Here is a 13,505-nt window from a genome sequence, read left to right as displayed (position 1 = left end):
CTTTCTTTCTTTCTTTTTTAAAATAAGCGATCCTCTTCTGTGGACTAAACTATGCAGGGGCACAGATGCCTTTAGGGACACCTGTGTCCCCCCGCTTTATGACTTATATAAAACAGATTGATTTTCTTGGACCCCTTTCAAGTCGCTTAATCAGCATCACCTGGCGAGGTGCTTTATGGACTGTGTGAGTGCAGGATGACCAATTTAACTGTTTTTTAAGGCTATTAGTGGAACTGCACTCGTGTCTCGTGTTTCTCATGTCTTGCTTAGAAACACCACTATGATAGGCTCCCCGGATGTGGTGGCTTTCGCTAAAGAGGACGAGTATGGGCAGACCAGTCCTGATCCCTGGCCTCTCCCAGAGGAGTTCTCTGTCCCCCTCTATCCTCTGGCTGACTCCAACCCCTGGGCCAAAACCTCCTATGCCAAGTTCACCAAAGACTTCATCCTCATCTCAGAGTTCTCTGAACAGGTGGGCCCACAGCCTCTCCTTACTATCCCAGATGATCCCAAAGTCTGTGGCACTTTCGACCTCAACTACTTCTCCCTGCGCATCATGTCAGTGGACTACCAGGCCTCCTTCGTGGGGCATCCGCCTGGCACTGGCTACCCAAGGCTCAGCTTTGTGGAGGACTCCAGGGTGGTGTTGGGCGACTCGAAAGAGGGGGCATTTGCCTACGTGCATCACCTTACCCTTTATGACCTTGAGGCGAGAGGCTTCGTGCGGCCCTTCTGCATGGCCTACGTTGCAGCAGATGAAAAGAAGATCATGCTGCAGTTTCAGGAGCTTTCTCTTCGCTTCTCGCAGGCTTCAGAGTGCCTGAAGGCCGGGAACAGGAGGGCATTTGCCAAGGAACTCCAGAGGAAGCTCCGAGACCTTGAGTAAGAATGCCAGCGCAACCTTAACTGTTCTCCTACATACAGTTTAAAAAGACTTCATCCAAATGAGAAGTTTACATCAGATAGTTGTATTCAGATTCTCAGTGAGCAGGATTTCTTGGCAGCTTGATCTACTGATGTGTGCTAGAATGATGCTTCTGTGTTTCTGTGGGCTAGAAGGATCAGGGATGGGTGTCATTGTAGAGTACTGACACTCTATAACACAAACAGGTGCTCTAAATGGAAGGTAGGGGATTCTCAACCCTTAAAGGAAAAACCATGTGTGTTTGGACATTTAGCCAGCAGAAAATAAGTGATGAGAGATTAGTTTGATTTGATATAATTTGATTAACTAGTTTGATTTGAACTGTGAGGCTGAGCTTTGGCACAGCTGTTATTTGAATAAAATGTTAACATGATGGCATTAAAAATATGAGTAATCTGATATTTAATTGATACTATGTTGATAGGTTTCAAAATATTTTTAAACTGCTATAATGCTAAATGAAATGTGAGAGGATTATCCTGTCCTCCGGCGACAATGTGCCCTCACCAGACACTTTATTAGGCACATCTTTGAAGCACCGTGTTGGCCCCCCTTTTACCTTCAGAACAGCTTTAAATCTTCATGGTTTAGATTCAGCAAGATGCTAGAAGCTTTTCTCAGATTTTGATCCATATTGACATGAGAGCATCACACAGTTACTGCAGATTTGTCGCATGGACATCTGTGATGTGAATCTCCTGTTCCACAGGAGAGCTTCCACTGAGATCTGGTGACTGTGGCAGCCGTATGAGTACAGTGAACTAATTGTCATGTTCAAGAAACCAGTTTGAGATGATTAATGTTTTTTGAAATGATGTGTTATTCTGTTGAAAGCAGCCATCAGATGATCACTGTAGTCATAAAGGGATGGACATGGTAAGCAACAACACTCAGGTGCACTGTGACGTAACAAGAAACTGTAGCCTCAGTTTTTTGTTCTTAGCTGACAGGACCCAGTGTGGTCTTCAGCTGCTGTACATGTTGTGTGTTCAGTGACTTTCCTCTGCATAACTTGGCTGTAACAAGCAGTTATTTGAGTAGCTGTAACCTTCCTGCCATCTGGAAATTCCCCTTTGGTGTCAAGAAGACATTTTCTCCCAGAGAACTGTCGCTCACTGGACATTTTCTGTTTTTCAAACCAGTCTCTGTAAACCCAAGAGATGTTTGTGTGGCACAGTCAGTAGTAATAGCAGTCGCTTCTGAAATATTTCAAACAATCCTTAAATGCTTTGAGTTGCTGCCACTTGATTGACTGATTAGATATTTGAACAGCTATATCTCGTAAAGTGGCCTGTGATTGTATTTCTGTACAGAATTTAATCCATTTTGTAGCTGTCAAAAAATCCATTTGACCATTGATTAATGTATTGGTAAAATCAGTTAGCAGATCAATACAGATATCATTGGAGCCACAATAATAGCATTGCTAGAAATAAAATGATCCCCACTCTGCTCCAAGATGTGGGTCTCAGCTGCAGGTATCCAGTGTTTCCTGTGCTGGGTTAGTCTTATCCTGTTGTGTCAGGTAATATTTATATCCCTGTGTGAAAAACAGGTCGATCACTATCTCTGTTGTGCTCTCCTCAGGTACACTCACTCTGTGCTGCAGCGGGAGGAGGGCCTGCAGAGAGAGGCGGGGCCTCAGAGCATGTACTCTGCTCATGCTGTGGAAAAGGCCAACGAACTGGCCAACGTGGAAAAGAGCATTTTTGAACACAGGGACTTGCTGAAGCAGATCAGCTCCTACCACCGCCGTCCACGACGGGATCCTCACGCTGTCACCTGCCAAAAGTGTGTGGACGAGTGCTTGAGTGAGTGCGAAGAGCTGCTGAACAAATACGCCAAGATTGCCTACCCTTGTGGTTACAGTGAGAAAGCGGGGAAAGGAGAGGATGGACAGGGTCATCCTCGTGGACAAGGTGAAGATGATGATGATGATGATGAGGAGGAGGGTGTTAAACGCAAGCTCTCCTACACGCCACAGCTGATCAAAGCTAAATCTGCCAAATGTTTTGACAAGCGCCTGAAGACCCTGCAGGAGCTGTGTGACAAGACTTTCTATGAGGCCACTGTGGCGCTCCTGAAGGAGACAGAAAGAAGTTTCCGGGGTGACCTGTGTTACCTCTACACACGCCGCCTGGACAAGGCACTGCAGAGAAAACAGAGAGTCACTGCCTTTTTGTTTGAGGAGGACCTCAGTGATGATGACGAGGATGAACTGGGAACACTAAGACCATTCTGTGCTGTGAACCATGCTGTAGATAATTATGTACTCTTAAATCCGCCTCCTATTGTTCTGACACCAGAACCTCATGAGCTGGATGCGCTGGAACGTCCGGAGCATCTAGACCCGGCTTCTGAGACCAGTGTTACTCAGGAGAGTGAGCTCGGACTTGGGGAGAGTCATCTGGAGTCCTCTCCTTCAGACCAGACTCTTGAAACCCAGGAGAGCTCAGAGGAGACCAAAGGAAGCTTCAGCAGTGATAAGAGTGGAGTGGGTCTAGCAGAGATGCAGCAGGGTCTGGTTAGTATGAAGTCAGAAGCGCCTGATCCTGATCCTGACTCTGACTTGACCCCTGACCCAAACCATAACCTGGAGAGAGAGAGCAGCAGTGAAGAGATGGAAACAACTGCAGGGGAGGATGAAGGTGAGAATGGTGGACACCAGACACCCGTGTCTTTGTTGGAAGTGGTGTCTGAGCTTGAGGCCAACCGGGAGGAGGAGTGTGAAGGAGTAAGTGGGTCTGAGTTGCTGGCTCCGATAGACACAGCATGCTGTATGGCCCAGGAGGGTTTCCTCTATGAGGCTTCTGCCCCAGAGGCGGTGCCTCGTCTCTGCCAAAACTCCCATCTGCAGCCCTCTCAAACTCTTGTGGTCAACCAGGAACCCCAGGCCCTCCTTCCACTCCAGGATGACTACACTGTCGGCTCTCCGTGCTCGGAGAGCCCTGTGACTGGGTTGGAGCTGCCTAGCGGCCTCCTTGGAGATGCAGTTTCCCGTACTTCGGCGGAGGATGGGTCAGACTGCACCATGAGTGCCTCCACGGGGTCCGATCAGACCGCGTCACCTCTCGGCTATGGGGCGGTGGTGACCTTGCGTCAGAGGAAGAAGGCTGGCCAAGGAGCCTTGAGGTTTGTGCGTCAGTACCCCTTTGCCATCCAAGCCCTGTGGTGCCTGCTGAGTGGCAGAACCCTGGTGGTGCTCGGAGCAGACGAGGGGAGAGTCCGCCGGTTGGTGGCGGCTCTGGCTCTCTTCGTACCGGCTCCGGGGAAGTGTGGAGAGAGGGTTCAAGCTTGGTTGTCCTGTCCCTTCACCCTGACTGACCTGCAGAGGTGGAAACTCATTGGATTACAGAGGTATGAATGGAGTCAAACTCTGATGCACTTCGGTATTATAGGTAGTTAATCACAGACATTCATACTTTCTAAGCTCAGGTAGGGTAGTACTAGGAAAATCAAACCAATGAGTGAGGATGCTTTTAACAAAGATTAAATAAAGCATAAAGTTTGCTTTTCACAGAACCTTAGCAAGTCTCCATCAATGTGAAGTTTGAAGTGACTGTTTATTCTACATTTTCTTGTTTGTGTTGCGCCGTACGCTACTCTTACTCATCCCCCGTGACTCACACTTTGATGACTCACACAGCCAAGCGTACTCGTACAAACTCTTTTTGTATCTGCTGTTCTATATACCAGAAAAATGACAAATTTTACCATGCTTTTTAATGTTTTACTCACAACCTTGAGCACATCTGTCCCTGAACTTCTTTTTCTACTCATCTTTCTGGTGACAGCGTGGGCTGCGAATCCCCCAAAGTCATTCACACAAGATGGTATCCAAGGCGACTGAGTGTATTTGTTACACTCATCCAGTTGATACATACACAACAAGTATAACATTCAGAATTGTGCAATGCTAAAGCTGTGCAGCAGGTAATGTAACACTACAGTGAAATCATTCATAAGTAGATAAAGTATCAGAATTGGTACATAAACTCTTTTATTATTAAAAGACTTGCCTTTTTAAATGATCTTAGTGTGAAATCACAAATCATTAATCTTCCATTTAGAAGTCAACTTTAAAAGTCTAAAGACTCAGAAAAATTACAGTCTATTTAATTCAACTCTCTATCACCAAATCACAACAGTCACTTCAAGGTGCTTTATATTGTAAGGTAAAGATCCTACAATAATACAAAGAAAACTCCAACATTAGGAAATCATCTGTGAGAAAGCACATGGCAACAGTGGGAAGGAAAAACTGCCTTTTACCAGGAAGAAACTTCCAACAGAACCAAGCTCAGGGAGGGGGAGCTATCTGCCAAGAGTAGTTATGAGTAAGGGGAGGGAGACAGGACAAAAACACATTGTTGAAGAAAGCCAGAGATTATTTTTTTCAGTAAAAGGACTACATGTTACAATCCCTGACAATGCAGATTACATGCAGAGTGTTGTGTAAACACATATTGAGTGAAGAAGAAACGCCCAGTGCACCATGGGAATCCACCAGCAACTTGAGGCTGTTGCAGTGTGACAAAAATAAGGGTGGATTGAGGTGACCTGATCCAGCCCTAACTATGTGCTTTATCAAAAAGGACAGTTTTAAACCTAATCTTTAAAGTAGAAGAGGTGTCTGTCTCTTAAATCCAAAGTGGGAGCTGGTTCCACAGAAGAGGGGCCTGGGAGCTGAAGGCTCTGCCTCCCATTCTACTTTTAAATATCCTACTTTTCTTTTTTTTTAATATGCAGATTGAAGGATATATATTCTGGTCAGAAAAAGACTCAAAGATTCCTCACTGTGTTACTTTACAATGAAGTAAACAAGAAAAGGGGAGAACATTAACTAATCTCAAACACCTGGTAGCATAGTTAGATTAGTTACACAAGTTACTGTATATAACAAACAGCTGGGCAGTGCAGTGGTGTATCAGTCAGCTTGAACCTGTCCAAAGACCAATATGAAGTGGCTGTTTATATGACCGTAAACGGCTATCCATCTTCCTGTGTTAGCCTGTTTTTAAAAATAAATATATATTAAAAAAAAAGCCAAATCAAAAACGTAGGTAAACAGCTGAATGCATGAAATTAAATGAGTCACGTGCAAATAAATTGTAAGTGGATGAGAGTTAAATATCCAAACCCAGTTGCTACCCAGTTGATGGTGCTATCAAAGGGATAAAAAATTAATTCCTTGATCTCCCCAGCTCTGTGCAACTGTAGCTGTCCTTGGACTGTTAAAGTAACATTTAGGTTTTCTTGCTCTGAAGACAGTTTGTAGTCTTGCTTATAGCTAGCAGTATATAAAAAAACAAAAAACAAAAGTAAAACCTTCAAAATGTATCTAGTGATTGAAATTCTGACATAAAACAGCAGTTTTCCAAAACTGTAATACAGGCCAAATTGGAAAATTGTGTAACTGAAAATTCAAATGGCTAATGGGATTGTTTTTTAATTAATGGCTCCACAGAGCCCTTAATTTGGTGCTTTTACCCACTTTTAAAATATTGTTTCAGTTATCTGCTGCACTGTACATCAGATGTGATTTTTGTGTCCCATCAGATTGTTCTCATTAGTCTAATTGTTTTTCCAAATACAGCCCTTTGCATACTGGGTTTAACTATTACATGCACATGCTACAGTATAGTTTGGCCTGTGATTATATTCTGTTAGGTGGTTGCTAGGCAAAATAGAGATATCATAATGTATCATGCATACGTTTTTGTTTTTTGTTTTTTTTAGAGATTAGGTGTTATTGGCATAAAATTAAAAATGACCTTGTCCTTTACCAGGTGTTACACAGGTAATTTTTGCCAGTTGCTAGGCAATGTGATGATGCCAAAAATAAGGGAGGATGCAATGAGATGAATTTTCAGGAGCCTGAAATGTTCCAAGTGTGGTTGCTGTCTGAACTCCTGATAGTTCCTTTTATCATGAGACTCATGAGTAGCATTCAGAATTGCCTTAGTTGTTTTTGAGTAACGGGAGAGAGGGAGAACTAACAGGGATCGCTGTCTCGCTCTCTTCCCCACAGGGTCGCATCCCCGCTGGGCTCTAGCATGCTTTACTCGCTCTCCCGCTACAGCCGCTACATCTCCATCCTGGACGCTGACCAGACGACCTTGCGCTGCCCGCCGTATCGTGGCCAGCTGCTCACTAACATCGCTGACCACCGCACCTACATCCGCCGGGGCTCCACCTACTTCCTCCACTTACAGAGTACGCTCTGTCACCTAGCGGCCAAGGCCTTCTTGTTCACTTTCACCCATCACCTCCACCTGCCAGTCAGCGCCACCGAGGGGCCCGAGGTCGTGGAGAGCCGCCGCCGGTGCTTCCTGCAGGAGCAGCTGGGGCTTGGCGAGGAGGACAGCCAGATACTGCTCTACCTCAGTCAGCTCATCACTCAGCAGTACCTACAGCCCAATGGCAGTAGTGCAGCAGCACCGTCTTTTAGTTTTAACTACACCACCAGCATTTTATATAAGATCTAATACTACACAGGGAGGAGGATTGTTACATTTTTGCAGAATTCATCTGTGATATTTCACTTTTTAATGGACCAAATGTGATCTTAATAAGGTCTAAGGTCAGTTTAGTTTCAGGACAAAACTCACTGCACTTGTTATTGTTTTATCCGTGCTCCATCTCCCCGTCTCTCTCTGCCTTGCTGTCTTTTTTCCTTCGGAGCAGAGAGAAGGATACAGAGTGAGTTGTGACTGTGTGAGTGGATCACTTGAGTGTATTCGATCTGGAGCATATTGATGCAGCCACCGAGCAGAGCAACAGAGCGGATGAAGGCTGGCGCGCACACACACACACACACACACACACACACACACACACACACACACACACCTGTTAAATGTTACAGAACTCAATCTGACGCCACTGCTCGTGTGTGCTCAGCCGGCAGCTTGCAAGCAGGTTCGGTCTCAGCTAAGTGTCACCTACCAGTCACGGAGCAGTTTGTCAGCTTTGACTTCATTCGCGCTATATGTAAACATGTTTTTCAGGCTTATGGGAACAACCTCACATATGCTGACACTTTGTGCCCATCGAGGACAGACGTCTGCTTACGACACCTAATTAGCACCGCGGAGGCTTATTACAGCAGGTTTTCGTGACATTCCTATCTATTTGAAAATCACCGCAGAACTTTCAAAGGTCAAAAGACTTTAATTTTCTTCGTTTTGCACATCCACACTTATTTTTCATCCTCTCTTTGTTATGAATTAATTTTAAAGCACATTCCTGCACAGATGAATGTCCTGCTACCGTCTGAATTTGACCGAGTTAGACTTAACCCGTGAGAGCACTAAGGGCTGCTGGGTTGCTCATGCATGAAGAAGTTAGAAGAACTTGGATTCATTCAGCTCCATGTGATAAGTTGCATGTATTGTAATTGCACACGAATTTAACCATGTATAGAGCCAGCAGCTGCCGAAACCTGTTGGTATTCACTCCTGCTGAGCATTTTCACTATTATTATTCCTCACACAGTCAGGAAGATTTTATAGCCTCTTAACCTAAATGTATTCGATTTCACTGTTGTCTTAAACTTGTGTGAGGCTGTCGTGGTGTTGGGGTGTTCGCTGTACTGATAATCTTTTCGGTTTCGTCGTGTTTAGATGAAGTGACTTTGACCAGACGCTGAACAGTTTTGAGGACGCTTTTTGTTTTGTATAGTTTTTATTATGAGAGGAAATTCTTTCTCATGCCATCTGGGGTTTGATTTCAGACAGTTGCCTGTCCTTTATTTAACAAACCTTTGCTGGGGATGTGTTCTGAACAAATCTCTGTTGTGTATTTATTGTTATTTTTGATTCTGACCATTTGTCTGTGATTTGTGCACATTTGTGTTTGGACAATTGAAGAAGTAAGACATTTTAAAGTGGCTGTATTATTATTCTAATTTACAGAACCATGCTTTCATTGCTGAGCTCCAGTAGTGTAACTTCCCATGATTCACACAGTAGTCGGTATTTATCTTACTTTATATTGGGCACCTTAGTTCATCCAGTGTGTGAAACAAGCTGTCCCTTTTAGCCACCTTCCTGCTGATTGGCTGCTCTTCACCTGACTTTTACTACAGAATCTGGTGCAGGTGACTGGCGCCATCTCCATGTACCCGTTTATAAAGTTCTGAAAACAAACTGTAAGCCTATTAAAATGCACAGTTTCACGACTTCCCAATTCGATCCAGAAGAAGAAGATAGTGAGTTTAAGGTTTTACAGACAAGTTTACGCTGTCTGCTTATTGTGGGACAGAACACTGGATATTTATTTCAGCGTTTGCACAAAGTATATCCTCTTTAATAGTTGTATAGATGAGGAAAGTGGCTGAAATTGACACTAAAGTGGAAAACTGTAAAGAAATACCAAAGGTATGTGGCCACTAAAGTGTTCTGACAGTACAGTATAACTGCTATTACTTCTAATCAAAGCTCGCAAGCTTTAGCATAACTCCAAGAGCAGCTTAGCTAAATGTAAATGTGCCCTTCATTGTAATTACTAACTTACAGGTCACTTATAGCCTGGGGTTCGGACTCCTCAACCTTTAAGCATAATAGGTCCACTTTAATTATTGAAGTTATATTGGCCAGTAATGAAGAAGCGTCCTCGACAGTGTCTTTAAATTTTATTGTTCCTAGTTCTGTGGCGTCAGTGATTGGAGCTGTCATGGTAACTGTACTTGTGAATGCATGGTTTTAATGTGAAAGGTCAAACAGCATAGGATCAAGTCTGCTGTCTTCTAACTACAATCAAGGCTTTTAAAACAATTGACAGCAATCTGAAAATTTTAAAATTCCATTCAGTGTATTATTTCCGTTTAGTGCAGTTCGGGCTTAGTGATTATCATTCTTTTGCTGCATGTGATGTCTGTTTAAAGCGCTTGAAAGCTACTTTTTGTTTCTGCTCAAATCTTACAGCATTTGTTTTTTAGTAGCTAATGTCTCCCTAATGCAAAAAGCTGAATGTAATCTGAAAAAGCCATACCACAGTGTGCTTAACATGTTGTCACTCAGTGTCCTTACGTTGCCATATCATGTCTACCTTTCATCATGAGGGGGTGCTGAGCTGTCTTCCGCTCCGTACGGCGGTGTGTTTGCCAGTGACCTGAATAAAGCACGTTGTGAATGTCTTGATGTTTTTAATGCCATGTTGATGATATTCATTTATTAAATTATTTTTTTGCCTGATTAAGCACTTGTAATTGTGTTGATAATGCTGAACCTTACTGTGAGAAACTGCAAAGACAGACCAGCACAACCTGCAGTACAAATCACCCTTAAGCAGGACAGAGACCAGCAGATTTGTGTCTGCGTGAGTGGCTTTAGTGATGGCAGAGGTGTCAGTGTTTGAGGTGTCATGAATAATAAATGTTCAGCTGTGAATACATCTAATTGCAATGCTGGAGCAGCAGAAGGAAAAGTGGCTGAGGGTGGAGAAAGTGCCAGTAAATGAATAATGTGGGGAGAAAAAAGTCTGCACCAATACAGAAATGATTCCTCTTGATTTTATTTCCATGCTCTGCAGGAAGTGAACGTGTGGGCAGGTCAGTGTCTAACTTGTGATATTTGGTTCAGTCTTTAATGATCAAATGATTTTGTAAGGAACATGCCTTGATGTCTCTGGTGTTTGTTGTTTAGCATCTTGGTAAAATTCAAAGACGATAAACTGTCTTCATTATATCTTGCTTTTGAGAATATGTTTTTTGGAAGAAATATATAAATGTGTAGTACTGTGCAAAAGTCTCAAGTCACTCCTCATTTCTCTATATTTAGCTAGGAAATGGAAATATAGGTGCATATACAGGGAGCGCAGAATTATTAGGCAAATGAGTATTTTGTCCACATCATCCTCTTCATGCATGTTGTCTTACTCCAAGCTGTATAGGCTCGAAAGCCTACTACCAATGAAGCATATTAGGTGATGTGCATCTCTGTAATGAGAAGGGGTGTGGTCTAATGACATCAACACCCTGTATCAGGTGTGTATAATTATTAGGCAACTTCCTTTCCTTTGGCAAAATGGTTCAAAAGAAGGACTTGACAGGCTCAGAAAAGTCAAAAATAGTGAGATATCTTGCAGAGGGATGCAGCAGTCTCAAAATTGCAAAGCTTCTGAAGCGTGATCATCGAACAATCAAGCGTTTCATTCAAAATAGTCAACAGTGTCGCAAGAAGCGTGTGGAAAAACCAAGGCGTCAAATAACTGCCCATGAACTGAGAAAAGTCAAGCGTGCAGCTGCCAACATGCCACTTGCCACCAGTTTGGCCATATTTCAGAGCTGCAACATCACTGGAGTTCCCAAAAGCACAAGGTGTGCAATGCTCAGAGACATGGCCAAGGTAAGAAAGGCTGAAAGACGACCACCACTGAACAAGACACACAAGCTGAAACGTCAAGACTGGGCCAAGAAATATCTCAAGACTGGTTTTTCTAAGGTTTTATGGACTGATGAAATGAGAGTGAGTCTTGATGGGCCAGATGGATGGGCCCGTGGCTGGATTGGTAAAGGGCAGAGAGCTCCAGTCCGACTCAGACGCCAGCAAGGTGGAGGTGGAGTACTGGTTTCGGCTGGTATCATCAAAGATGAGCTTGTGGGGCCTTTTCGGGTTGAGGATGGAGTCAAGCTCAACTCCCAGTCCTACTGCCAGTTTCTGGAAGACACCTTCTTCAAGCAGTGGTACAGGAAGAAGTCTGCATCCTTCAAGAAAAACATGATTTTCATGCAGGACAATGCTCCATCACACGCGTCCAAGTACTCCACAGCGTGGCTGGCAAGAAAGGGTATAAAAGAAGAAAAACTAATGACATGGCCTCTTTGTTCACCTGATCTGAACCCCATTGAGAACCTGTGGTCCATCATCAAATGTGAGATTTACAAGGAGGGGAAACAGTACACCTCTCTGAACAGTGTCTGGGAGGCTGTGGTTGCTGCTGCACGCAATGTTGATGGTGAACAGATCAAAACACTGACAGAATCCATGGATGGCAGGCTTTCGAGTGTCCTTGCAAAGAAAGGTGGCTATATTGGTGGCTGATTTGTTTTTGTTTTGTTTTTGAATGTCAGAAATGTATATTTGTGAATGTGGAGATGTTATATTGGTGTCACTGGTAAAAATAAATAATTGAAATGGGTATATATTTGTTTTTTGTTAAGTTGCCTAATAATTATGCACAGTAATAGTCACCTGCACACACAGATATCCCCCTAAAATAGCTAAAACTAAAAACAAACTAAAAACGACTTCCACAAACATTCAGCTTTGATATTAATGAGTTTTTTGGGTTCATTGAGAACATGGTTGTTGTTCAATAATAAAATTATTCCTCAAAAATACAACTTGCCTAATAATTCTGCACTCCCTGTGTGTGTGTGTGTGTGTGTGTGTGTGTGTGTGTGTGTGTGTGTGTGTGTGTGTGTGTATGTATATACACTGAACAAAAATATAAACGCAACACTTTTGTCTTTGCTCCCATTCCCCATGGGATGGACGTAGAGACCTAAAATTCATTCCAGATACACAATATAACCATCCCTCCCAAACAGTGGTCACAAATCAGTCCAAATGTGTGGTAGTGGGCACATCTGCTATATTGAGATAATCCATCCCACCTCACAGGTGTGCCACATCAGGATGCTGATCTGACATCATGAGTAGTGCACAGGTGTACCTCAGACTGCCCACAACAAAAGGCCACCCTGGAATGTGCAGTTTTGTCTCACAGCAAAATGCCACAGATGCCACAAGCAATGAGAGAGCGTGCAATTGGCATGCTGACAGCAGGAATGTCAACCAGATCTGTCGCCCGTGCATTGAAGGTACATTTCTCAACCATAAGTCGTCTCCACAGGCGTTTCAGAGAATATGGCAGCACATCCAACCGGCCTCACAACCGCAGACCTCGTGTAACCACACCAGCCCAGGACCTCCACATCCAGCAGGTTCACCTCCAAGATATATATATATATATATATATATATATACTCCCACTGTTGGGGAGTATATTGCTTAACCAAAGGTTTTTAGTGGGAAGTTTTTGCAGCATGTACAGCATAAATAAGTGCGCTCGCATGCTCTTTTTTGTCAGCATCATAAGATCTGCCACTAACACCAGATGGTGATTGGAAATATATTATCTTCGAACTCTTGTAAAAGTCTTTTGGAGATCTTTTTAGTTTCTGGTAGTTGGCCTCCATCGTCCTCTGTTTTTCCACACCACACCATGAGAATAACCTTGTTCGTAGTTTTCGCTTCTTTCGGAAGAGGCGATCTTTGAATGACCACTTCCTGGTGCGGCTGAGCTACAGCCAGTGCAGTCTTTATGGAATATCCAGCACCTTTGAAATGTCTTTAAAAATGGCTTTTTCAAGACTTTTGATCCTCTTTTGTTTGATATTTAGTGGTTTTTCTTTAACTTGCGCCCACAGAGACGCTGACTCTTCGGATGGTGACACCTTTGCCTTTCTTGAGGCGCTTGTAATTACGGCATTTATGATCTCTTTAAAGAGCATCTGTTCCTTGGTGCATTTTTTGGGCCCTCTGCTACGGAGAGATCAGACTCCAGATCAGCT

The 13,505-nt window shown here is 43.5% G+C and overlaps 1 protein-coding gene across 1 annotated transcript; it reads left to right on the top strand.

The window, feature by feature from the left end:
• Positions 1–151: 151 nt before the first annotated feature.
• Positions 152–10,971, top strand: smcr8a (Smith-Magenis syndrome chromosome region, candidate 8a). The gene is made up of 3 exons (XM_085270571.1): positions 152–882; positions 2,513–4,282; positions 6,957–10,971. The coding sequence occupies exons 1-3, from the start codon at positions 281–283 to the stop codon at positions 7,411–7,413; spliced, it is 2,829 nt and encodes a 942-aa protein (XP_085126697.1). The 5' UTR covers positions 152–280; the 3' UTR covers positions 7,414–10,971.
• The last annotated feature ends 2,534 nt before the right edge of the window (positions 10,972–13,505 follow it).

The sequence above is a fragment of the Mchenga conophoros genome, linkage group LG4, assembly GCF_057382185.1.
Source record: "Mchenga conophoros isolate Kocher_MC1m ecotype Shallow Benthic linkage group LG4, M_conophoros_male_GT1.1, whole genome shotgun sequence".
In the NCBI taxonomy this organism is placed as follows: domain Eukaryota; kingdom Metazoa; phylum Chordata; class Actinopteri; order Cichliformes; family Cichlidae; genus Mchenga; species Mchenga conophoros.
Note: the sequence above shows the minus strand (reverse complement) of the source record. Positions and strands in the feature narration are given on the sequence as shown.

Coding starts and splice junctions, on each gene's coding strand:
- smcr8a (XM_085270571.1), top strand. CDS start 281: ATGATAGGCTCCCCGGATGTGGTGGCTTTCGCTAAAGAGGACGAGTAT. Junction 883..2,512: donor AGGAAGCTCCGAGACCTTGA/GTAAGAATGCCA, acceptor TGCTCTCCTCAG/GTACACTCACTCTGTGCTGC. Junction 4,283..6,956: donor AAACTCATTGGATTACAGAG/GTATGAATGGAG, acceptor TCTTCCCCACAG/GGTCGCATCCCCGCTGGGCT.